Here is a 27,861-nt window from a genome sequence, read left to right on the forward strand (position 1 = left end):
ATAATTTAAAACATCTATATAATTTCACCTTGTTTTAAACACTCAATTTTTAAATTATATTTTCTATTCAATCATTACCAGATTTACCACTGTATTTTACAAATGTCTTTGTTCAACTATTACTTCTTGCCTCTCATTTCCATTTTCTGAATTCAATTTACTTCTTTCTGAAGTGCATCCTTCAGCAATTTTTTCAGGGTGGGCCTCTGGGCAATAAACTAAATTACGAAAATAAAAAATAAAAACAGAAAACAAAACAAGGGGAATGAAAAAGTGAAGTATCTCCCCTTTCCCATATAACTTTAAATTTATGTTAGTTGGTTCATCTATATGGAAACACATTTTAAAATCTTACAGGCTAAGTAGCTTTTTCTGTCTGCTTCAAAATAAGGTTCACATCAGATGAATATTACACTCTCTCCATTATAGATTGATGCTTTTTCATTCTATAGTCAGCAGTATACCATTGAAATGCACTGCTATGCTTTTGTGGAGGACAGTGGGCCAGTATTTTACAGGACACACCATGTGCCAGATTTGGGTGTTAGAAGCCACAGGAGCTCCTACTGAGCAAAACCAATAATTTGTCAGTCTTATTTCCTCATTTAGCCAATTAAAATGGCATAATTCTGCAACTTAAGTGAAGATCATGAAAAGAACAAAACTTTGTTATTGGTAATGTCTGCAAAGGGACCCTGTTTAGAAGTGATTTTCAATTACTTTAAAAATATGAACATGATTTCCTGACTTCATAAAAGCATATTTTTGGGTAAATCATAGAATTTTAACTCCTTAAAAAGTTGGATTTTTCATTTGTGTTGTCAGTGGTTAAAGATCTTTATACTGTTCTCTCCCCTGCCCTGCCCAAGCCCCCACACCCCCTTTTTTTTTCATTTTCAGGTTTGAGAGCCTGGCAGGCAACCATGGGTAGCATTTTTAAGTTATAATGCCATCTGGGATCTTTAAAGTTGTTGCAATAAAGATTGGGCCTGTGGTTTTATGTGCCCATGGGAGAGCCAGGTTTACTTAGGGTCGTTTTGTAAACCTTGAAGTTATACTTAAATGTGTAATATTATACTGTTACAGCTCTTCATTTTGTTTATTCATGGAGAAAAACCGTGCATTATTCATTTTCTAAAAGGCTGATGTAGTTCCAGTAGACATTTATTGATCACCTGGCATGTCCCAGACACTGCAGAGACCTTGGGGTGCTCATATCTAGTTTGGAAAATCTAAAAGTAGACAATTCCAACCAAGTTTATTGGGTGCTACAGTTTGTGGGTGCTGTGGGAACCTAGCAGAGGAAACCTCTGTATGTCTGAGGAACTCAGGCAAAGGATCCCAGAGGAGGTATTGGCTGAGCTGACTCTGAAAGGAGGAAAAGAAGCACATCAGACAGACAGGGAAGGAAAGGCATTCCAGGAAGAGAAAACAGCGAGCACAAAATTTGGAGAACATGGCACATACAGGGAAGTACTTTTGTTGTTTCTGAAAGGTAGAAAATAAAAAGTTTGAAGGAGATCTTTACATAACTGATCCAGGGGTAGAACTAGTCACAGTCTTGTGGTGTTAAGATATATTTGACAGTTTTAATGATGGTAACTTTAAATAAGTTAATCGTAGGATTATGAAAGCAGACACCAATGTATGATTTTTCCAGAAAAAGTACTGCTTGGCAAATGAAGCTTTAAACTTATTAAAAATATTCTCTGTTACAAACCCATAGAATCGTGTTTACATTTTGGTGGCCAAATATATCATTTGATTGAAAACAATTATTTGTTCTACTGTTGTTTGGTTTTAGTAGCTTTTGTCTGAAACGAAAACTGCTTTAAGTCAGTATCTTTTGTCTGAAACGAAAACTGCTTTAAGTCAGTCTTTCTTGCTGTGTTCTGAATGCTCTGCTTCAGAAAGTCATTCCTGGTTTAAAGCTTGAAACAAACACTGCAGTTGTTGCATCAGTGGTGACTTATTTGAGACCAACGCTGTCTGCATGTTTGTCAAAGGGGTTGGGTCTGTGGTTAAAGAACCTGACCTCTTGTTTTAACCACCCAGGCTAGATTCCCTCTGCACTCCTATTTTATTTCTATTCCACCCATTTCTTTATCTCCATAGAACATACTGCCATTCGTTATTGTCTGTTTAATTACCCCTAAGTAATTTGTCTCCCTAAGTAATTCTGTCTTCCCTGCCAGGCTGGAAGCTCTGTGAGGGGAGGGAACACATCTGTGGGCTTCGGCACTGTGGACCCAGCTCCAAAAATTACCTGGCACAAAGTAAACACTCACGTATTTGCTGAGTTAATAAATGGTGAGTGACCCAACGTCTCTGTAAAGAGCAATGGTGATAACAGCCTGATGGGGAGTTTTCTCTGGACATGCATTTCTCGTATGAGACATTGACGGTAGGATCAACCAGAAAAACAGGCTTGCTTTTGCCCTGGATTCCTGTTCCCTCTCCATAAAAAGGGAAAGTAGGAAAATGATAAGGGGTAAGCTGCCTGCTTTTTCAGAAAGAATGAATTTAGAAGTAACGACCAAAGGAAACATAATCGGCAATATAGTCATTCACTGAACAATTATATTGAGTAGTAATTATGTACTAGGCAGTTTGCTAGACCTAGGGGAACAACAATAAAAAAGACAGATCTAGAAACTGATGAGGACAATAAGACAAGCCTCAAAAGTAGAAACTTGAACTAAGTACCAGAGAGCATTGAGGCCGGAGTGACTAGACAAGGAATGAGTTGGACAGAATACCTCAGAGGAGAGGATGTTTGAGATGGATACTGAAAGATGAACTGGAATTTGGCCATGAGAGGAAGCAGGAGAAATTCCAGTAGCTGATTACACCCTACAGTTCAGCCTTCTGTATCTTGGAGGAAAGTATATAATGCATGCGCAGGACAGACGAGTTGTGCAGGCAGAGATGTGTGCAGGGAAGTGGTGTGTGGGAATATGAATAGGTAAAGGGTGCGTTTGGGCAGTCGGTAGATGTTAGCAGGTGCAGGGTTCTTTAAATTCTACCATTCCTGGCTAGAATTCTACTATTCCTGGCTAGAAAAGTCACAGCTGCTTTACAATTTTTTTCCTATATAAGCATAATTCCTTTAATAAATTAGAGAACTGACTTGTTTTTTTTATATACCAGAAGAGGTATATAGTTATACTACAGAAAATTTAGAAAATAGAAAATCTTAACTACAATCTTACCTAACACAGCCACCATTTGCTTTTTGTTATATTTCCTTTCAGTCTCTCTTTCTGTGTATATGTTGTCTTACTTTCCTCAGATGCCATCATACAGTGCAGATAGTTTTATGTGCAACTTATTTTTCTTATCACTATACCAGAAGGTTGTACCATGTTATTACTGCATAGCGTTCCCTTTTCTTTGTAGTGGAGCAGGTGCCATTTTAATGTAACTATTCCCCTATTACCTTAGACTATTTAGTTACTTGTTGTTATAAATAATGTTACAGGGAACATATTTGTATATGTAATCTTTTTGTTTTTAGGGCTTTTCCACAAGAGATTCCACAAAATTAGAACTATTAGATCAAAGAGCGTAAATATTTTTGCAGGTTGTATTTCTTATTTTCAAGTTATTTTACTATTGATATGGTTAATAGCAATGTGAGGGAATGCCAGTTGTGCCATATTCTTTCCAGCATGAACTGATTTTTAAAAACTTGTCAATTTCATAGCCTAAATGGATACTTTGTTTAATAATAATTTCATTGAAAACAGTTGACATTAGAATTTTTGTTCATTCCTTCAGTGATTATTTATTGCACATCTACTTTGTATCAGCTCTATTCTAAGGAAAAGGTAGTAAACAAGTGTAGCAATTTCTGCTCTCACATTCTATATTCTTACACATAAAGAAATTTGCATTAAGAAAGTACTTGAGAGGTTAAGTATTATTGCAAAACTTATACAGCTGGTAACAGCTAAGAAGGGATTCCAACCTGGTCTTTTATTTCAATCCCATGGTGTTTCCAATTTGCCACACCACCCTCTGAAGGGAAAAATAGGGGCTTGTTAGCAGAGTGCCTGTTCCTCCAAGTATCTTCCTCTAAACTTAATCTAAGGACGATGCCATTGCAGGTACTCAGAACATGTCGAAATCTTTTTTAGAAATTTCATTCCAAGCCATTTCATGAGGTGCACGTGAACATCAGCCTCATTGCTTCATAGTCTCATCTTGTTTATGAACAAAATGCAATACTCGGCTGTATCACACACCTCTAATCGAGAAGAACTTTGGCTTTTCCAGAAATCAAATTCAACCTCAAGGAAAGAGGATGTGTCCCCATTCAGGGTATAGAAAGGAATAACAAAGTCTCTGAAAGCAGTTGTAAAAAAAAATAAAAAATCTTTAGTCAGTGTTAGCCACGTTGGGTCATACCTATGATCCCTATTTCTTGGCGAGGCGTACCGTGTTCTGGATGTTGCTTTGGTTTGAGAACTGTCAGTTTCCAATCCTGCATGGGTTGCAGGGCTCTGCATGTCCTGAGCACCCGTGGGTTACCATGTGTTTAACACGTATGTCAACCTCAAGGAGAAGGGCCAGTGACCTTTAGCACAGTATTGGGCACCTATTATTATAACACCCAGTTATAAATAGCCTGCTTCTTGGCATCCTTGGTGGGGGGTAAAGGAGACAGCATTCAGGCCGGTTGCACTTTCTATCATACTGATAACATATATCATATCATATTATATTACATTCTCTTTAACATATTTCCCTTTAATCTTCTAACTCTAATACAGTTAATTATCTCAGAAAAATTAATCTTCATTCCCCATTTCTTTTGTGATCTCCCAAAATTGTCATAAATATCTCTGACCAGAAGACTAAATTCAAATCAAGGAAAAGGAAATCAATGTGTTTTGAAGGAAAAAGGAGTTTTTAAAAACAAAGAAGGGCTGGCCCGGTGGCTCAGGCAGTTAGAGCTCCGTGCTTCTAACTCCGAAGGCTGCTGGCTCGACTCCCACATGGGCCAGTGGGCTCTCAACCACAAGGTTACCGGTTTAATTCCTCGAGTCCCGCAAGGGATGGTGGGCTGCGCCCCCTGCAACTAGCAGCGGCAACTGGACCTGGAGCTGAGCTGCGCCCTCCACAACTAAGACTGAAAGGACAACAACTTGAAGCTGAACGGCACCATGCCTCCACAAGATTGAAAAGACAACAACTTGACTTGGAAAAAAGTCCTGGAAGTACACACTGTTCCCCAACAAAGTCCTGTTCTCCTTCCCCAATAAAAATCTTTAAAAAAAAAACCAAAAAAAAAAAAAAAACGAAGTGCACCGGCCTCGGCAGTCCTCGAGAGGACCCATAAATCCCATTCAGACTCTCCAGTCTCCATGTCCATTGTCATTGCTCTCTAATTAACCCCTTCTATGTATCATCATAATTTAAAATATAAAGCAAAGACAACCAAAAAAATATCAAATATTTCTAATTTCATGTCTTGGTTGTGTTTATTATTGTCCAGGTTTGGAGATAGAATACTGTCAATCATGCCTATTCTTTGTATGGAAAAATGTCATTTAACTTTCAAATAATCAGCTTGAGAGCCAGAGACTGACCTGCAATTATGGTTTTGTTTTGGTTTGCTTTTCCCCCCACACTGTATATTAAACATCTTTAAATCCATTATCAACACTTAAATTCAGGATATTTTTACATAATACTCTGGGCTTCCTGTTTCTCTTTTTAAACAATCAGATCGTCCAGCAACATGGGGCTAGAATTTGCACATCATTCAATCACCTAGGGATAGCAGCAGCTTCTTCCTTATTCAGGGCGTTGTTTCTCCAGTTTGCCACAAGCCTCCCTACCCCCTAATGTATTATACCTCTTTTACTCATTTGCATTAGTTGTCTTGGCCTCCTGAAGACATGAGTTTATGACCTATGTTCTACGGTTAACACTCATTTAATGTTTCACCTAATTAACAAATACTTATTGAACAACTTTCACTTTGCACAAGTGTTCCGAATGATTCCTATGCTTGAGGGGTTCAGATTCTCTTTGGAGGGACAAAGCATAATTGCACAGTAAGTGAAGTAATACAGGATCACAAACCTAGAGATGTGAGGAGGCATTCATTACCTAGGTAATTTTTTAAAAGGCAGTACAGTTCACAACAGCTGTGAGCTCAGAGAAGGGTGAAACCTGAGCTAGAATGACCTTGGGAGGGTTAAGATCAGAGCTGTACCTTGAAGACTGGGGCAGAATAGCATTTCAGGGATGCTAGGGAAAGACTGATGAGAGATAAGGGAGAAGGAATTAAAATGAATAAAAGCAAACTGGAATGAGTACGTTTGAGAGCTGTGAGTAGGCCTGTTTTCTTGGATCAAGGAACTGTTTAGAAGAGCATGGGCTAACACTCATCAGTGAAACTCTCTGATAACCATCATTTAATTCTCATCATTATTTTCCATTCACCTCATAATTGTTCTGGAAATGCTCAAAAAGAAAGGCACCACGAAGTTTCTGCAAACATTGGCCCACTTTAGGCAAACCACTCTTTAGGCAAAGCGTGTTTTCCGCTCTCTTAAAACTCCTTCTTTGTGTACTAGCTCTCCTTCCCCAAGGAAAAAAATGGAAAGGAGACTTTAATACTTGGCATAGTAGGGTTTCTAGAATCATCTGGAAAAACTCAGAGAACATGAAAAGGAAGCATGGAGAGGATGGAAGGGTACTCAGGCATGTACCACCACATTTTTGGAAGGGCCCAGGTTCACGCAACCCTTTCACCTAAAGGCCGTGGCCCTCATCTAAAGAATCTCAACGTGAAATCATCTCCAGAACATGCTGCTCTGGGCTTGTTCCTCTAGTTCCCTGGAACCCCTGAGAAAGAGCTTTAGGATGGCTTTGCATGCCCGTATCCCAGTGTTCATTGTTGCATAGAAGTTGTGTAACTGAGGAAACTCAGCATAGTCCTGTGTCCTGATTGGATGTAGGATCAAGTTGAAATAATAAGATCAAGCATCCACTTTTCTCACCTCCCCCCACATTTGTAGTCCATTTAGGGGCAAAGAGTTGGGTGTTGGGTGGGCTGAAGACAGGAAAGAATTGGATCCAGCAGAGCAGAAATAATACAGAGCAAGTGGGCCCTGGCCTGGGGCTCAGAGCTGGATGGGAGCCCTGACACTTGCCCGAAAATAGAGCAAGACCCTGGTAAGTCATTCAAGGGCAGGTTCAACTTTGATTTGTAAAACAGGGTAGCTGGATGAGGCAAAGCCTCCCCAAACCTGTTTTAAGGAGTTTAATAGGCATGCAAAGATTAGAGACGAAGAAGAGTAAAATAAATTTCTATTTTATTGTTGGAACTTGTCGGTGTCTTGCAAAAGCTGATGTGCCTTGTGAATCTCTGAGAGCAGAATTGGTATGCAGCATTTCCCAAACTTAATCACAGGACCACAGAACCTTTCACTCTTTGTTCTCTGTGCAAAATGATCTCCTCAAATTTCTGTTCCGTACAACTCAGTTTGAGAAAAGCCGCGTTGTAGTTTTCCTTTCCGTTCTAACATTCTAATATTCTAAGTATATAAAAAGGCAGTAAAAGCCTAGAAAGCCGGATGTCAAAGACAACTCAGGGATCAGGGCAGCAGCAGGTAGTGAGGATTTATGGGGTTTTGGGGGTGGGGGGTAAGGGTGAGGGGAGGTTTGTTGTTTGGGGTAGTGAGGATTTAGAACGATGCTGTTGAAACATGGATATGCTCCAGCTCTAGGTCTGGAAGGCAGATGGAACAGTCAAGTGGAAGAGTAGAGTTAAAATAACACAAATAAGTATAGAGTTAAGCAATTTTGCAATGAAGGGAAAGAGAAAGAAAGGTTAAGGTCGCAGAAACTTTCTGAGATAATTTAAACTTTTTTTCCATAGAGATTTAGTGCAAGAACCTGGAACCAAGAACCTGCTGAGCTGCATTCTACTCCAAATATGTCAGTAACTGGATGATTTGGGGCTTGTCACCCTACCTCTCTGGACATCCATTTCCTTGGTTTTCAGAGAAAAGAGTCTATATACCCATGAGCCATTTAGGTTTTAGAATTGTACAACTTTATTTGCATTCAGTTTAAGTCAGTAAGGACTGAGCCCTTCAGAAAGGGATTTGATGAGGCAAGATGTGTAAAGAAATGAGAGCTGAGACCTAGATGAGAGAGAATTAGGTTAGAGAAGCCCCTTTACAAACTCCTTGAGGATAGATCTTTAATGGTTCTCTGTGAAACATAGTTCCAACTACTGGGAGTTCTCTACAGAATTGCGTATAGACTAGATGGTATTTGTTTGATGGCTTCTTATGTTAACATGGCTTAATTTCCCAACTAAACCCACCAGACATCTGAACTCAACTGAGTTATCATTAACTGTCCTAGGAATTGATTTACTTGATTAACTCACTCAGATTTATAGGGCTTTTTTATTTTTATTTTTTTAATTTTTGTAGTAGAGTGCCTAGATAATTGCACTTTAGTGAGTCATTTCCAATTTTTGTTTATTTGCAGACTTGTAACATTTTCTAGATTTGATTTTCTTGGGTATTTGCTAAGGTAAAATTAGTTATAGTAATTCATAATTATGAGACACAGTAACACATGTCTTGGTAAATAGTTTCAGATATGTAGGAAGCACCAATGTACTTCTTTTTCAGGTATTAACTATATACTTCTAAGTGTGATTATGGACACTCATTCATTGCACAATTGTTTGTCGCATGTATCCTGTATGCCAGGCAATGTGTGAAGTGCTAGGGACGAAGCAGTGGAAAAAAAAATAAATAAATAACACTGTTATTATCCCTATGACCTGTGTGAATGGGTACCTATCTTCAAAGAAAGAATTGCTGCCTTTGTAAATATTCAGTCCCTCATTCATTTGTATTTAATGATTCTATTCATGTTAAGTTATAAAACATGATGAAGTGGTAACTTTCAGTGAGGCTTTAATTGAAAGAAAAAGGTGCTTTGTCAACCTCATGTAACCTAAAAACATAAAAGGCCCAAATGAGAGGTAACAAGCATTTATTTGAGACCAAACAGAATAGCAATTCAGGAAGCACTGATTCAGGCAGAAACCCAAATAGTGTTCCCATTAGGAAGCGAAGGCAATGAGTATTAATGCAAAACCGAAGGGGAACAATGATATCAGTGAAGGAAGGCGCACAAGTACTGGATGAAGATTAACTAACACAGTGATGTGAATTCTAAAGAATGGTTCTAATTTTTAGTCTGGCAATCAACCATGATCATAATATCTGCTGTCTTATCCTTGCAAGGAGTTATTTAGGATGCAATGTTGCTTTCGGCCCAGCCCAAAGGGGAGTTTGCCCTGTTTGAACATTCCAAAAGCTTGAGGCATAAAGCTGTACAAGGCAATGCCTCTGGGATGGCAGCTCAGATTCTGTTTTAAAGTGTCTCCATTTATATGATTTTTTTACATAGCCAATGCACGGTACGAGAGGAGGAAAATGTTTAACAATACTAAATTTTAGTGCTAAATAACCTTATACATATATTTCTTTATCAATCGTTGCGTGTCCCACAATTCAAAACCCACAAAGAAGGTGAGTCTTCCATGAAGTTTTCTTCCTGAACATCCTTCCCTGCTATATACGTTTGTCCTCAGGCAGTAAAATTTGATGGTGTACCATTTTATCTTTATACAGCAAAATGATGAAGGCACAACGAATGCAAGCGAACTTAAACGTCAACTTTTCTACTTCTGAGCTGTGGGCGGGGTCATCCCTCTCCAAAGTGTAAAGCTGATGGATGATCGCTGGGTTATAAAAGACAGCATTTTTCTTGGGTTCTGCTTTCTCTGCACTAGGAAATTTCAATTCTAAAGGAACTGAAGAATTAAACATTGAGAATACGAGTAGTACGTTCAATTTTTGCTTGCGTGTTCCATGTATTGTGTGATAGCATGATGAATGGACTTCAAAATGGAAATCTTTGCTTCATACCTACTTGACACTCCTTATAAGCCTCAATTTCCAATCTTCCCAGAAGACATGAAAAAAGTCTCATTTAGCTCCTCTTCAGCACCTTTGGATATATTTATTGTGTTCAAAACGAAAATCAAGTTCACAACTAAGGGGTGGCCAGGGTCTCTTTGGTTCCATGTAATATATTTTAGGAATGTCAGAATAGGTTCCTAATGTGTTTTAATTAAAAAAAAAAACCTGCCCCCTTTTTAGATCCACCAATATTTTCACGTCTTAGTGGTTTTTTTTTTTCCTTCATTTCTTTTCTCATCTACAATCTCTGCTCCTTGTTTTCTCCACGTCATCAGATACACGAGTGAGGAGCCTCATAATTAGACTCCCCCTCAACTTCCTTCTCCTCCTCTGCCGCCTCCTCCCATCTCATGGTCTTCCTCCTGTCCTCAGCCTCTCAGGTCCAGGCATATGCCTCCGTTTAGTCAGTGATCTTGGCAAGAAAGACCACGTAGATGTCATTATACTGTTTTTCCCAGAGCCTGAAATTCCTTATCATTGTCTTCCATCTGATCATGTCACTCTTGCAGCTTTTATTAAAAGATTGTTTTCTACTTAAGTATAGTTGGTATACAATATTATATTAGTTTCAGGTGTTTAAGATGGGGATTTGACATTTTTATACCTTACCATGTGATCACCCCACTAATTGTAGTAATCACCAGTCACTGGGCAAACTTATCACAATATCATTGACTACATTCTCCTTTACCTTTTTCACCCACGGCCCCTCACCTGTGTCCTCTGGCAGCTATCCCTTTGGTCTCTGTTTCTATGAGTCTGTTTTTGTTTGGTTTGGTTTCTTTTTAGATTCCACATGTAAGTGAAACCATACGGTATTTGTCTTTCTCTGTCTGACTTTTTTCACTATGCATAACACCCTGTAGGTCTATCCGTGTTGTAGAAAATGGCAAGATCTCTTTTTTTTATTGTTGCATAATATTCCATTGTATATGTACATGAAACCTAGGTTGCTTTCATATATTGGCTATTGTAAATAATGCTGCAATGTACATAGGGGTGCATGTGTCTTTTCTACTTAGTGTTTTCACTTTCTTTGGGTAAATATCCAGAAGTGGAATTCCTAAGTCACATGGTTGTTCTAGTTTCAGTTTTTTGAGGAACTTCCATAATATTTTCCATAGTGCCTGATCCAATTTGCAGTCTTACCAATAGTGCACAAGGGTTCCCTTTTCTCCACATCCTTGCTAACACTTATTAATTGTTGACTTATTGATAAGAACCATTCTGACTGGTCTGACTGGTGTGAGGTGGTATCATTGTGGTTTTGATTTGTACTTCCTTGATGATTAGTGATCCCAAGCATCTTTTCATATGTGTGTCGGCCATCTGTATGTTTTCTTTGGAGAAATGTCTTTTCATGTCCTCTGCCCATTTTTTGATCAGATTGTTTATTTTTTGTTATTGAATTGTTTGAGTTCCTTATATATTTTAGATATCAAGCCCTTATCAGATATATCATTTGCAAATATATTCTCCCATTCAGTAGGTTGTCTTTTTGTTTTGTGGTTGGTTTTCTTGCTGTGCAGAAGCTTTTTAGTTTGATGAAGTCCCATTTGTTTGTTTTTGCTTTTGTTTCTGTTTATCATGGGGACATATCCAAAAAGATATTACTCAGACTGATGTCAAATAGTTTACTACCTATGTTTTCTTCTAGGAGTTTTATGGGTTAGGGTCTTACATTTAAGTCTTTAATGCATTTCGAGTTTATTTTTATATGTGGTGTAAGAGTGGTCCAGTTTCATTTTTTTTGCATGTATCTCTCCAGTTTTCCCAACACTGCTTGTTGAAAAGACTGTCATTTCTCCTGTGCTTCCTTTGCCTTAGATTACTTGACCATGTAAGTGAGGGTTTATTTCTGGGCCTTCTATTCTGTTCTGTTGACTTATGTGTCTGTTTTTATGCCAGTACCATGCTATTTTGATTATTATAGTTTTGCAGTATAGTTTGAAATCAGAGAGCATGATCCCTCCAACTTTGTTCTTCTTTCTCAAGGTTGCTGTGGCTATTCAGGGTCTTTTGTGATTCCATATAAATTTTAGGATTATTTGTTCTACTTCTGTGAAAAATATAATTGGTATTTTGATAGGGATGCATTGAATCTGTAGGCTGCTTTGGATAGTATGGACATTTTAATGATAGTAATCCTTCCAATCCATTAGCCTAGTATAACCTTCCATTTATTTGTGTCCTCTTTAATTTCTGTCTTCAATGTCTTATAGTTTTCAGTGTATAGGTCTTTCACCTCCTTGGTTAAATTTATTCCTAGGTATTTTATTCTTTTTGATGCAATTGTAAATGGGATTGTTTCTTAATTTCTCCTGATGATTGTTGTTTATTAGTGTAGAAGAATGCGATGGATTTCTGTATATTAATTTTGTATCCTGCTACTTTACTGGATTCTTTTATTATTTCTGTTCATTTTTTGGTGGATTCTTTAGGATTTTTCTATATATAGTAGTGCCATGTCATCTGCAAATCATGACAACTTTACTTCTTCCTTTCCAATTTGGATGCCTTTTACTTCTGCAGCTTTTTGAGGGCAAGGACGCAGCATTTCACCGAGCCAGACTCTTTGAGTAGCCTTGGACTGGACAACTTATTTGATTGTGTAATGGTGATAATAGAAATAAGAGATAAAAGAACTACTTCTCAATAACCTCCTGCTAAAAACAGGTGAATTTTAAAAGCTAATAATTTAGTAACCTATTTATTGTGCCAAACTCCATTTGTCTCTTCAGTTATGATCTAGATCTTTAGTGGAATTAGACTTTTGCTTCTCTGAGTTTTGTCCTGGGGGTGGGGGGTGGGGGGAGGTGATGGAGAGGAGGAATCGATATTCTTAAAAAGTATCATAAAGACCAGATTCAAAGTCATCAAAATAAGAATATTTTAACACATTAAAATACAGTGCTAATTCTATTTCTCTTAGAGAAATAGAACTTCCCAACAAGCCTTGCTCTTCTGTACCTTTGTGTGTTACCATATTTTGTTCCACTGTATGGAATGCCCTTCTCCCCAGTTTTCTTCTGGCAAATTGTTATTTGTTCTTAGAGACCCAGCTCAAATGTCCCAATGCTATGAGCATCTTTCAAACTCCTGACTAGAAATTGTTACTTCTTTCTCTGTATGTGTACCCACAGTACTTTTTATAATATTGCATTGCAGTTGTCAATGTAAGAAATGTCCAAACCTATAGTGAATTTTTATGAGTTTATTTGAGCCAAGCTAATGACATATGCCAGGGAGAAAGATCTTAAATGCTCTAGAAAAGAACCGTTTTGCAGTTTCTTTTGTGCCTCTGAATTTAAGGAGGGAATATAAGGAAGATTACATGGAAGTGGGGAAAAGCAAGGTGAAGATTGGATTACAGGATAGTTAACAAGATTATGTGCTCTCTTGAGGGTGGTTAAGGCTTATTCAAAAGTGCGTTAACCTAGATGCCCAGAAACAATGGACAAGGCTTGCTTAAGGCAAAGATAAACCTTTAACTAAAAAGTCATATGCCTGGAGCTGATAATCCACCAAGATCTGCCTGTTTAGGAATGCATGATCAGAGTACCCTGTGAGGTTACCACTCATAAAACCCTTTTTCTCATCCACAGTGTATATACATACCTGTCTTATACACTGTCAGCTTCTTAAGGATGGAGCCCATCTTTGTATTTCCCCTTGTCTCTGTACCAGCTTTGGTGTCTGGTACTCAGTATTAACACTGAAATGTTTGGTGACCAACTTGATGAAAAATAGATATGGACCCTTTTTCTTGTGATGGGATACCTAACCCTATGAACTCACCTCAGGAGGGCAATATAGTTTTCTCAACTGTTGTATAGATATTTTGATTTAGACTTACTATGTTAGACATTAAACACATTTAGTTGTTTGTTGCTGAGGAGTAAATTGTTTTAATTTCCTGAAGCTATTAAACTGAGAAGCCTCGCCTGGGGTCGATTTAAAACCTCCAAAGTTAGGGACTCCATATCTATCACAACTGCCCTGCCTGCATTCCTGAGCCTCTGGGACTTGTGGCCATCCTCTCTCCTAATGCCTTAGGCCAAGGAGTGGGGAAACTTCAGGCAATAGAAACTCTAATTGCTGTAAAGCTTCTGGCTCTTGTACAGATGTTAGTTTTCTTAGGCACTAGCTTACATAGGCAAACATCCTGCTAACCAGCCTAGCAGACCTGCTGGCAAGTATGCTGCTGGTAGGGTAGAGTTTGGGATACATTTCATGACCTACTTCCCTTCCCACCCTGATTTTAAACCTTTTACTCTTAAAGTGTTCAAAACCCGTGTGATGGGAGAGGCCCAGCTTTAAATAATGGTTTGCTTAGTGATTTTTCTTCTGAGCTCTGAGTAATAATATTCAGATTGATGGGGCAGTCAGTGAGGCTCTGGTGCGCTGTTTGTCATTTCGAACTCTGTGATTGTGGGCAAGGCGTTTAACTTCTCTAAGCCTCACATTAACCTAAAATGAGTGTAATATCTGCTCTTCCTATTTCACAGGTTCTTGCGAGATTCAAACAGGTGAAAGTTTAAGCAGTCATACACTGCATTGTACCAAGGAGTAATCATTATAATTATTAAAATTGTGTGTTTTATATAGTATGCCTTAATTTATTAGAATCACATTCTGAATGTACACAAAGGGGTCTTCATTATTATACTCATTATGTGAATCTGGTTCTTCAGACATCTATAGATAGCTACAGAAATGATTTGCCTGTGTCTTTTGGGTTTACATGCCATCTAAGAAACTATTTCTCACAGGTCACATCTAATTTACTGCTTCCCACACTTTATATAAAGGAGAAGATTAACCCAAATTCTGGAGTATCCTGTTTAACACACTTGTGAAGTCAGGCAGAGGACGTGAGTGGGCACGCTCAGAATTGCCATATAACAGAAGGAAGCTTGGGAGATTTTGTCTAGATGATGTGTAATTCTTTTGTGCTGCCTTTAGTCAGCTGCTACTTGGAACACTGAAATGAAAACAAATGCTGCTTGTCCTGGCAATCAAGGGAGGCTTTTAGCAGCTTCAGTAGCCTCATGAAGGACATTTGTTGATGACCAGCTGTACGTGGGGCACTGGGGCGCTGGAAAAAAAATTGACCCCCAAGACTCAGACCTTGTGCCAAGGAGCTCACCATCTAGTTATTGCTATTATAGGTCACAGATGGGAGTGAAAAAGAACTCAATTTTTTAAAGTCTCATTTCAACGGTCATGTGCGTGTATATGGAAGGCAAAGGAGAGTGAGACAGGAACAGGACCGAGGAAGAGAGGTTACTAGAGAAGGCTCGAGAGAGAAATGTGCTGATGAGAAAGAGCAGGAGGTGGTGCTTCCTCCTCTCAGAGTGGCCAGGGCTACAGCTGCTCTGCTCCAGCTGCTGACGCTGGGCGAGGCATGTATTTTTTTTTCCCTGGGCCTCAGTTTCCCTTTGTGTAAACACGGGAGGCTAAGTGTTCATTCTAGATGTAAAATCTTCCAGTTTTATGATGTAGGTTTGTGACTAAATTGACTCCTGTGTGGCAATCCAGGCTGACGGTTAAAAGTTCTGGATCCAGAATGCTTCAGTTCACGTTCAGCCTACCACTTCCTGCCTGTGTGGCCTTGGGCAATTCACTGGACTGCTGTTGGTCTGAGACACCTCGACACTGAAAACACTGACTGGCAGAGAGCAACCATCACTACGTCTGAGCCATTATTGTCCTTGACCTATCCTGAGAGACTCTAGGAGGCTTGGGGAGTTAACTTTTTCACTGTGTCACTTGATTTCAAGTTTGTTCTCCAACGTGGGTCAAAATCCACAGAAAATAATTACAGTATTTATATTTTTAAGTAAATACAGTGAAGATGCTACATTTTATTAAAATGAATGATAAATTTAAAGTGTAAAAATTTCCTATTGTTATTCATTCTCAAAAAACACAAAAATATAGAAAAATGTACATGTGCTTTCCTAACCTTCCTTTCTGTAACACTGCGCTCGTGGGGTCAAGTCGAACGCTGCAGTCAGCATGGAAATATCATTCGACTATGGACATTGCAGCGAAAATGTTAAGCAAGTACTTTGGCAATACAGAAACTATTTATCTTCTGTGTGATAGTAAAACAACAAACAAAAAGGTTTTGGAACTGGAAAGAGACAAGCTGACCCTTTCTGTGCTCCCCAGATTGAGTTGCAGCCCTGGGAGAGAGAGAACAAACTGAGGGCTTTAGAGTAAAGGGGTTAGGGTGTCGAATCCTCTGTGAGCTCTTTCCTTTCTCTATTCTAGGGTGTCTTATTAACTGAATGGTAGTAAACTTCTCCTCAGATTTGCTTTGTAGCTTGTAATGAAATCCTTGAATACAGGACTAAACGAATTTGAAATTTTGTAATAGAGGAATGTCACCAGAGAATCCTACTGTTACATAATTATATTTGTGCTGCACAGGTTGGTTTGATAATTCTGCGCTTTGCCATATATGCACCCGTGCCCCACTTAGAACTCTTTTGGTCCGTGCCTATTCCCAGAGTGTGGGACGAGGTTTATTTTACAGTATTGAGTAAAAGAAATAACAGGAGAAAGGACAGGTTAGGAAGGGGACGGGGTCCTACCAAAGGCCAGAGCCAGCTCAAATCCCCCAAACAGAGAGGATGATAACAGGTCGTCCAGGTAATGTGGATTTACTACTCACATGTGCTCTTTTTCCCCCTGCTTTGTCTGGGAAACTGGGGCCCAGAGAACTTAGGAAGCATGCGCAAGTCATGTGGCTAATAAATGACGGAGCCAGGACTTGGCCCTGGTCTCTGTCCAAGGTCTGTGCTCCCTCTCTATTACATTTCTTTTACCCTTTCTAACCTTGGTGAAAGAATTTCAAGGAAGGATGATGAAAAGTGATTCTTTACAACCTTTTGTTCTGAGGAAGCCTGGAAGATGGGGTTTATATCACTTAAAGGAATCTGCTACCCCGAAATATATATAAATATATACATACATATAATCTCGGGACCATGCAGCTGGTGATTCAGCCTGGTTCCAAGCTAATGTGAGAATCACTTTGTGAGTTACCACAGCTAAGCTAAGGGAGTGAGACTGCAGTATGTGACAGACTGAAATACTACGAAAGCCTGACATAAGCACATAAAAGGAGCATTATGAGCATTTTTATATTAGGTTGGTGCAAAAGGAATTGTGGTTTTTAAGGTTAAAAATAATTGCAAAAACCGCAATTACTTTTGCACCGATCTAATACTAAGTTATATACCAGGTATCCGTAACAAAAAAAAAAAAAAAGCATGATAAAGTAGGTATCATGATCACCCCAGTTTTACAGGAGAAGAAACTGAGGCAGAGAGAGGTTTGCTGACTTGCCCAGAATCGCCCAACTAGGAAGTGTCAGAGCCAGGATTGAACCTTGGCTTCCTGACTTCGGAGTCCACACCCTGAAATAGTAGTATGCTGTGCGCTGGATGAAGAGGATAAAGTAGAGGCAGTGGAGTGACCTCTGCGGGGTGGAGGGATCCTATTGCTGACTTCCATGGTGTGAGTACTCCCACCATGACCGTTTCATGCTACTGACCTGATGTCAACCGACTTGTAAATTTAACAGTTGATTTTGTGACATGGCAAGAGCTGGTTCCACGACACCACTGGAAGCCATTGCCAATGAGAACAGTAGGTACAGCAAAAAATAAAGTTAAGCTTGAGTACACTTGACTCTAGAGAACTGGAAAGTACAAGGGATCAGGTGGTGAGAAATGGGGTTGGAACGTAGAGTGGGATCAACGAGAAAGTCAAGTTCAGATTTTTGTTTTTTCTTTTTCAGTAGGAAACTGGAAGTCAGTGGAAGTTTTTAAGCAGTCAGGTAATATGATCAGCCTTTCAGGGTAAGAATTCTGATAAGCTGTATGCATCAGGTTATAGAGCAAGTGTTGTCTAGAATTCAACTGAAGCAAATACAGGAAATAATGAGCTTATAATCAAAGCAGCAGTGTTGGGGGGGGGGGCGGATAGCAGCTGGGGGTAGAACCAGATTCAGAAAATCTTAGCAGGTAGAATTGACATGAATTGATCATTGATTGGCTATCACAGGAAGGAACAAAGGAGCTAAAGAAAATAGAAGTATCTCCTGCCTTTTGAAAGTTTGCTTTATGTCACTTTGCTTTCACAAAAGACCCACATCAACACCTGCTTTGCTAACCAAAAGAAATTCAAAGAGGATTTCGCTTTTACAAAAAAAAAAGGCAAAAAGCAAAAACACCATTCGGCATTTGCTTTGCAGCAAGCCCTTGCAGAGGCAGCACACATGCCGAGTGGCGAGAGTGGCATCCCAGCTCCTCCCTGGGAACCACACTCAGCAGCATCTCAGCATCGAGCCGCCATAGCTTTGAACTGTGTTTGTGGGCGTCAGTGCTGTATCTCAATTTATTTTGTGCATCCGTGGGCAAGATGTGTTGTAAGGTGTCAGAAAAGCCTAAGAGAGCTTCTAAGGGTGTTACACTTCACCTTACACTGGGTGTAATTAAGGACATTCATTGGGTAGGTTATTTTTGGGGTCTGGGAATGCCTACAAATATTTCCCTAAAAATTAATGGTAATTGCTTTTTCACTTGATGCCATTTCAGCTTATGATAGCTTTCATAGGAATGTTCTACTTTCAGATAGCGGGAGAAACCTATATCCAAGTTTCCAGCTTGAAAGCTCGAATTATGGTCAGGTCATTAATAAAGAATTTCCTGGAGCAAGTTCCTGAGTTGGGGGTGGAGAAAGGAGGGTATAATAAAACATGTTAATTTTAAAGAGCTTTTAGGTTAGATCCTGGAGGTGTTTGGAAATATGCACCTGGAGCTGAAGAAAGACAGATCGAGACTGGAGATAGTGATGTGGAAGTCATCAGCATATGGACAGAGGTCACAGCCATTTGTTTAATCGGCTGGTGGTTAGTAAGCACTTCCTATTGGCTAGGCACTGTGCCATAGCAATGCACTGGCTTGCTCAGGGAAAGCCGGAATGGTACAGTTGAATAAAATAAAGAAAGGAACCTGGGGAACACCATCATTTACAGGGGCCAGTGAACAGGAGAGGAAGAAGCAATCGATCAAAGACCAAAAAAGGGGTGGGGGAGGCATTAATTATTGGCATGGCGAGAGAAACAAGAGATTGGAGAAGTGAAGGGGAAGAGAGTTTCAAGAAACAGCAACTTGTTAAATGGCTGCAGTGAGGCCAAGTAGGTCATTGGGCTGGCAGTCGAGTGGTGGGGGCCCTGGTGAGCCTCCGAAGGGCAGCTTCGTCAGAGATAACCGGCTGGAAGCCAGATTGTAATGGGTTGCTTCCAAAGAGGGCAGTCTGAAAAGTCACCGTCTTCATTAGGGTAGAGACAGAACTGATCTCAACAGAAACGAAGTTCTATTTAGGAGGTAAATCCTCTCAGCTTTCCTCCTTGCCTCCTATAAACTCACCTGTCACAGCCTCCCCCAAGACCAGCCCTTTCATCTGTTTTCCAGAACCTGTCTCCTTCTTGCTCCGGGGTCTCAGTTCACTTGTCACTTCTCATCTCCTCTGTAACCTTTGTCTCTCTCCTTGTTTACAGGCTCTTTCCCTACAAGCATGCTCAAGTCTCATCTTCAGAAAAAAAGGTTTTCTGTATTCTTTCTCTCATCCTGGTGTGTTACTGCCTTCCTTATCTCTACAAACAGTGAAAGTGTTCCTCTACATTCATTATCTCCATTTCTTCACTCCCATTCGTTTTTACAGTCTGGCTTCCCACCAGATATTTGTGACTAAACTGTACTTACTAGGTTCACCAATAATGCCACGATGCCGTGACGCTCTGGGCCTCCCTGCTGGCATTTAACAACTTGTTCTTTCTTGAAACTCTCTTCCCACTTGACTTATCCAGTCTCTTGTTTCTCTTGCCATGGCAATAATTAATTCCTCCTCTTGTGTGTTTGGGAGGCGGGTGGGAGGAGGGTTGTGGGGGTCTTTTAATGATTAGTTCTTCCTCTCCTACCTACTATCCCTTCAAGTTGATGGCATTCCCAAGGTTTCATTTTTATTTTATTTTATTCAACTTCACAATCCCTGCTTTCCCTGAGCAAATTGACTCTCCCTTTCTGGTGGAATTTAGTATTGCTGAGAGCCTGTAGAAATGGTGCTCAGATAGCCCTGTTTTTTTACTCAGTTGGGTTGAATGAGAGATCCAGCCCCCAACAAGTGAAGGAATGTTTACTTTTGTAATCTGGGTGGGAATAGGACAGAGGACTTTGATGCTTTCCCATTCTTCAGGAGAGTCATGCTGACAAAGTGTCTGCTGGGCAGAAGTTTGAAGTATGGAACACCTGCCTCACACCACAAAAACATCTGCGTGCCTTTCCCCACCCTTTTCTCCTTCTCCAGCCTGCTGATCATTCATTAAAACTCAGTTCAACTCAGCTGATACCACCTCCAGAGAGCCTCTGTCTCCTCTCTCCTAGGCTGGGTCGCATACCTTTGTGCTTTAAGATACAGGTCTCTATTTTTGAGGTTTCTACATCTTTTCATCATCATCCATTGTGTATAGGATGTTCCCACTTTAAGGCCCATGAAACTTTCCACTTACCTTTTGTAGGGACCTGGCACACAGGGAGATAAGCGAGCAGGCAGTCAAAGTCTCCTGGTTCCATAGGACGCTGCTTATCAGAAAGACAGTTCTGTACGCTGGCCCAGCAGTCAGGGTCTACTGGCTTCTTGGCGCGCTGTGTGCATGAGAGCAGGCCTGCAGAGCCTACCAATGATTTCTCCCAGGGAATGCTCTTTGTTTTCTTCTACCTGTATAACCTTGCTTTTTCTTGTCCTGACTGCAGAGCACTAACCCTCTGTAAGTCTCAATAAACCTGTGTCCTGCACTCAACCAGCTGGTGTGTTCTTTGGGTTTATGGCTTCTCAGGCGTAACACTTGGGACAACTTGGCCTCAATCCGAACACCTCTTTAGTTCTTCTGGCTGGTTAAAGAATTTAAATGACATACAGCCGATTAACAGGAGAAAATCACATTTTAATTTGTGTGCATGGGGAATTCACAGAAGCATGAAAATTCCAAAGAAGGGCCAAAATATGTCATTTTGGACCAAGGAGGTGGGGGTAGGCAATTCACAGGTAGATGAGAAAGAGCAAACATTTGATAAATTCTTACAGGGCCACCCAGAAACAATGGGACTCAAGGGGGAATCTAGCCAACAGATTTCTGCTTGGATCCTCCATCTGCCATACTTAATTCACACATGCTCAGGTGAATATGCTACAGTAAGTATTTAAGGTTCCCTTCCTGAGGCAGGTTTTTCTATCTGAATCTCTTTAGGCAAGTAAGTCTGAGGTTAAAAAACAAAGAAAAAAATTCTTCTTGAGTTTGTTGGGCTTTAATTGTTTTTAGCTTAAAATAATCTGCGTGCCAGGGTGGCACGTTCTGGGGAGACTCTCTCCAACCCCCACACCACATTTGTATGTTTCTCGAAAATAGGCTCTTCTGATTTAAAGGTTCGTCCTTGTACACCCAATGCTTAGACCAATCATGACCAAATGCGTACTTAGTAAGTGGTGGTTGAATGAATTAGTTGGCTGACTTACTTAGTGATTCTCAACCTTGTTATGTGCTGAAATCACCTAGAGAGCTGAAAAAAATACTCGTCTTAGGTCACACTCTCAGAGATGATTATTTAATAGGTGTGGGATGGGACTCGGGCATTGGTGATTTTTAAAAGCTTCCAGGTGATACTAATATGCTGCCAACTTTAAGACCCATCAGATTACATGAATAAAGTAGATATGCCAGTGCCTGCTATACGCCAGGTGTTTTAATAACATTTTCACAATAACTCAATGGAACGAGATGAGATTTGTTTTTGTTAACACATGGAGGAAAACAGAGGCTCAGAATGATGTCGGAACTTTGCATAAACCATAAAGTTGGTAAGAGACAGGCCAAGGTGCTGACTGTTTCGTTACCTTTCCAGCTTCGCAGGCAGTTTCTTTCCAGTGGTGGGGAAATTCATTTAATCTTTTATTCATTCTCAGAGGTGGTGCATTGGCCAACTGGCTGAATTGTGTAACATTTGGAGAAATGTCACATTAGCTCCATTTAACCTCCAAGAATGAGGTTGGATGGGAATTAGCCCATGTCTGTGGCACAGTCACCCTGTCTTTCACATTTGGAGGACAGTTATGCCTTTTTTTCTTTTTCTTTTTCCTGGGCTGGTAACTCAGGCTTGCCTCCAGGCCTCCTCTCTGGAGAATAGCCATTCCAGTAGCTTCTTGGCCAACTCTTTACACCCCCCACCCCCAATCTCTATATGAGCCTGTAAATCCAATTTTCATTTCCAAGTTACCCATAATTTCTTTAAGATTCTGATGCTAATTTTTGACATTTGTAGCACCATTCTCCTTCTTCAAGTTCTAAATGATGTACGTTTATTACAAAGAGTACTGAAAAAAAATCATGTAGAGTTTTTGAAGAACTTTATATCTCAGATTCACTAGAAGATATATACTGGGATATACTGGGATCTTACAATAAGTTAAGCATAAATTACAAGTTAAGTTAAAAGTTACTGATAGTCAAAACCAAGTCAAGTTGTTCTAAACGTTTAATTTGTAAATTTTAATAAATTATGCAAACGTTCCCTAAATACTATGGTTAGTCTTCATTAACTTACTAGATATAAATATTGTCAAGTTTGTTCTGTGGGATAAAAACTGAAGTAACACTTTTATAATATTAATTATTCATTGACGATCATAATAATAAACAGTTATATAGTGTTTAAAATGTGCCAGGCACTGTTCTAAGTGCCTTCCACATGTTAACTCATTTCATCTTCAGAACATCTCTGAGTTCGGTACTGTTATTTCCATTTTACAGACAAGGAAATTAAGACATAAGAACATTAACTAAGGCATACAACAGGAAGTAGTAGAAATGAGATTCAAAGCCATTTGCATATTGATGCAGGAAGATTGACATGATGCTATAATCCCTGAGTGTCACCTAGCCTTTACCACTTGGCCTGAGCAACCATAAGCATGGGGATGAATTCTCAGTAAGTTGGAATAAGAGGCAAGAGAAAATCTTGACAAAAAGTTGACACAGCCACTAAATCTCTTAAGGGAGCAATAGTCAAAATGCAGAACAAGACTATCTTTTTTTGGGGGGGTGAGGGGAATATTGGGGAACTGTATTTTTCCAGGACCCATCAACTCCAAGTCAAGTGGTTGTTTTCAATCTAGTTGTGGAGGGCACAGCCCACTGGCCCACTAGGAATCAAATCTGCGACCTTGGTGTTAGGAGACTATGCTCTAACCAGCTGAGCCAACGGGCTCACGCAGAATTAGACTGTCTGGCACAAAGCAAAGACAATGATGAGGATATTGAAATAATTGGATTATGCCTTCATGATGCACCTAAAACTTCTTTTGGCCACTAGTGATGACATCCTAGTTATGCTGATGGTCATTTTTCAGTCCTAAAGCTTCCTTAAACTGCCAAATTGTCCGTTTTTTTAAAAAAAAATCTTTTAAATTTTACTTTAGTACTATGATTTACTCTTAGTTTTCCTTTTGCTACTGTATATATTTGTCCATTTAGATTCTTCTTTCTTGCCTGTCAAAGACTGTTTCTTCCACGATCTGTTTCCTTGGCAACATGTGTTTGTCTCTTTGCTACCACTGCTGAGTTTAACTGTTGTTTGAGTTAACAGTTACTTCTGATCTCATTTTTCGGGCCTGACCTCCTTGAATCTCTGACACTGTATTTGTGATCTGAGTTTCAGACCTATCTATCTATTAGGTTGGTGCAAAATAACTGCGATTTTTGCAATTATTTTTAACCTTTTAAACTGCAATTACTTTTGCACCAACCTAATAGATGTTCCATTGGCCTTACAGGGAATAATTCTAAAATTTCCCTGATTGATCTTCTGCCTGTGTTCTCTCTTCCTCATACCCCAGGTGAAGACCTTCCAGTATCTTTGAATCCCTTCTCTCTGTCCCACCAGCCTGCTCCCTCCACTCTGTGAGCAGTTGCCACTGCTCATCAACTCTGTCTCACGGATTTTCTGATATGTCCCCTCACCTGTTCTTCTGGGGCAGACCTCTGTTTTCCTCCTGCAGACAATTGCCAAATTCTTATAGCTGTTGCCCTTGCTCCCAATCTCTTCTCTTACCAATCTATTGTATACACTTCAGCTATATAATTCTTCCCGAAGTATAGTCTCACACAAAAAAAGTGTCCCAAAATTGTTGTTGTTTCACCCTTGATGAAGATCTATACTTAAGAGCATTTAATCTGCCACCAGCTTTCCTGCTGCTTCTTCAGTCAGACTGGATTGTCCCTTACATCGGAAGTTGCAACTGGTGGCTCTTAGTCCAGATTTGGCCTGCAGACGTGTTTTATTTGGTCTGCAACTTAAAAAAAATTTTTTTTAAACCTGAATCAATGCTTTAAAATCAGATTATTTCCCTTAAAAATGAAAGTCTCAGAGAAACTGCAAAGAACTGTGAAAGCTTAAAGAGAGATGGAAACTTGGGGAAATGGAAGGAATCAGACAAGACAAATTCTTACCTACTTAAGTTTTTGGTCCATCTTTTACCCACCTGTGTATTCTTCTAACATGTAGTAGGGTCTTTACATATCGTAGGTGACTAATTAATACTTGTTGAATTATATAACCTTTGGTAGTTTCTTGCCCCAAACATTGAGGTTTTTCTGTAGAACAGGAGTTCTGCATTAGTGAATCTCAGGTGATTTGCACAGTGGTCTTAAGTGCAAGTCATATAATTTACTTGCCAGTAAAGAAAATTAAATCTGCATTTAAAAGCACATGCAAACTTTACGATGTTTTAAAAATATGACCACAAATTTTCATGCAGGTAAATGTTCCATGAAAACATTTTTTTTTTTCCTGTAATAGGAAGGAGTAGGGCAGGATTAGGAGAGGAGAGTCAAAAAAACTGTCAGGATGAAATGACCGTCACTGCAAAAGGTGAAGAACCACTGATGTAGAATGCAAACCTTTGAATATGGGAAATGAGGCAGGTAGTGAATTACAATAGATGCTCTAAGTATTTAATGTGGTTGGTTCGAGTTGAAAGTTGACCACATGCTAAGTTATTTATGTGTGTGGGGTATCAGTGTACTATGACTTTTCCCCAGTCTCCTCCACCCTCTGACATAAGCATACAAGTGACCTTTTTAGAGATCATTATTTATATCTGTTTGACATATCATAATTTCAGAACTTGGTAATCAATGTGGTCCTAATGACAAATATATGTGATGGGAAAAATGCAGTCTCAGCATTGGTAGAAACATTGGATTACCTGTCCCTGGGCTCACATTTCCTCATGTACCTGAGCTGTAATAATAACAATAACCACCTCGTATAAGGCTTAGTATGGGCCAGGTACTGTTCTAGGTATTTTTGCCTTTTGTTTGTTTTTCTCGAACGCTGGTTTTATAATTCAGTGCTTTCCAACTCTTTTCATGGCAGGGTATATGTACACAATGACAGTATTTATATGGGACACTAGGATAAAAGAACTAGGAGCTTGGGTGTCCAGGGGCTAAGGAGATTTGTATAACAGGACAACCATTCCCTCTTCAAGGCATACCAGTGTGTTTCATGTACACTGCTGGAAAGCTGTATTATGGTAGATTGCAGACTTGATATAGTCTTGATTTCTGCTAGTAACATTGTTTCCTTGATCTTATGATGGCATTAAATATTTCACTAATCATCACTGTTGTTTCCTATTCTACAGAAGGGCATTTATTGTCCGCTGTTCCCCTGCCTGAGGTTTGAGAGCCACTAGAAGATATAGTATCTAAATTGAGACACCTAAAGTTTCCAATCACTCTTTGACGCTTCTAGGCTTCTTTAGTTTGACTAGTCACTGGCTTCCTGGCAGCTTCCAAATCTCCAGCTTTGAAACACAGCCATTAAGTCTGGCAGGGAGGTCAGTCATATATGCGTACTCAAAAGGAAGAGCTTGTATAAGAGGTGAAAAGAGGGGACTACACTCCACAGGGTCTTTCCTGAGTGGATGACTTAGGGCTCTTCTCTCTATGCTTTTTCTCCAACCAAATAAGTTTCTGTGAACATTTAATGCTGAGCTCAATGCCCTTAGGGCTCAAAGGGGAAGAGGTGGCAGGCCACATGTTCTTTGCACATTTCTGAAAAGCTCCCAGTTACGTTTGAGTTGGTCTGCTTCTAAATGCCAGGAGCACTATAGTTCACTGTGCTCCTTCCCTCTCACAGTCCCAAAACAACCTTCCTCCTAGTCTCAAAACAACCAGACACACTTAAACATGTAAGCTTAAATACACTTTAAAAATACTTACAGTAAATATAAAACTTTCTTTTATTTGCATTTAAATAAAGTATTCTTCTTCCACTCCTACTATGTTATTGGAACTGTGATGTGCTGATCTAAGGGGAAAAAAGGACTAAAACCTGGAATTTGCCAGGTCGAGGTTTCAGTCCCAGATCGACCACTTATCCAGCTAAATGGGCACATTTATTTAATTTCTCAGCCTTCTAGATAAGATGGGACTAATGATACCTGCTCCATTTCCCTCTCAGAGCTGATGTGAAAATCAAAGGGGATCTAATGCATGAACGTATTTTGTAAGCTCTAAAAGCACTAGGTAAATACAAGTTGTTATTGTATTAAAGTGGTCAGGAATACTACTCTACCATAAGAAAGCATGAACTTGTGCCATTTGCAACTTGACATTATTATGCTAAGCAAAACAAGTCAGACAGAAAAAGTCGAGAACCACATGATTTCACTGATGTGTGGGATATAAAACTGAAAGCAACAAAGGAATTAGACAAACAAAGAAACAAAAACTCATAGACACAAACAATAGTTTAGTGGTTACCGGAGAGTAAGGGCGGAAGGGGGAGTGGGAGATGAGGGTAAGGGGAATCAAATATATGGTGATGGAAGGAGAACTGACTCTGGGTGGTGAACACACAATGGGATATGTAGATGATGTAATACAGAATTATACACTTGAAATCTATTTAACGTTATAAACCATTGTCACCCCAATACATTTTAATTTAAAAAAAAAAAAGAAAGAGAAAAAAGAAGTGGTCAGTGAGTCCTCAGCTGCAGTAGCAGTTGCTCAGAAGAATTCAGTGAGTAAGAGTTGGTGAGTGTGGCTCTGGTGATGACAAAGTTCACACGCACTCCCCTCATTCTTCCCTCCCTCACTCTGCAGAGTAACCTGATCCACTACCTGGGCCTGAGCCATCATCTGCTCGCACTGAATTTTATCATCCTTTGTTTCGGCAAGAAAAGCGCCTGGTCCTCTGCTCAGGTGAAGGTGACCGACACTGACTTTGACGGTGTGGAAGTCAGAGTGTTTGAAGGCCCTCCAAAGCCAGAAGAACCACTGAAACGCAGTGTGGTTTATATCCACGGAGGAGGCTGGGCCCTGGGAAGCGCAAGTATGTCCTGGTCACCTTCAGGTTGTTTGGGGTTGTGGTTGGCCCCAGGAGAGATGTGTGTGCCACTGAATTTGACTTTCCGATTGCATGCTCCTTTCGACTTGCTTCTTCTGGACAGTCCTAGGTACCCCGATTGTCCCAGCAAAATTATTAGTAGTGTCCCCTTTTCATGCTCAAAGGTGTCCTGGTTATATAGTTACACCCTACATGAAGGTTTTTACCTATTTGTTGGTTTATTTGTTTGTTCATTAAGGCAAACTGTTTTGAAAATACTTTCTGTGACCTAAATCATAGACTAGCTAACTTCCTGTGATGTGCTAACAATAGCTTTCTGTACCAAAACAAGGTGCAGTTTC

General features: G+C 39.8%; 1 protein-coding gene across 1 annotated transcript in view; it reads left to right on the top strand.

The window, feature by feature from the left end:
* The window catches only part of NCEH1 (neutral cholesterol ester hydrolase 1), a 60,571-nt gene that overhangs the window by 14,123 nt on the left and 18,587 nt on the right, over positions 1–27,861 (top strand). Inside the window, exon 2 of the mRNA XM_081030195.1 lies at positions 27,277–27,505. Coding sequence (XP_080886321.1) covers positions 27,277–27,505 — 229 coding nt within the window. The remainder of the gene's footprint in view (positions 1–27,276; positions 27,506–27,861) is intronic.

This window comes from Rhinolophus hipposideros (assembly GCF_964194185.1).
Source record: "Rhinolophus hipposideros genome assembly, chromosome: 2".
Taxonomy (NCBI): domain Eukaryota; kingdom Metazoa; phylum Chordata; class Mammalia; order Chiroptera; family Rhinolophidae; genus Rhinolophus; species Rhinolophus hipposideros.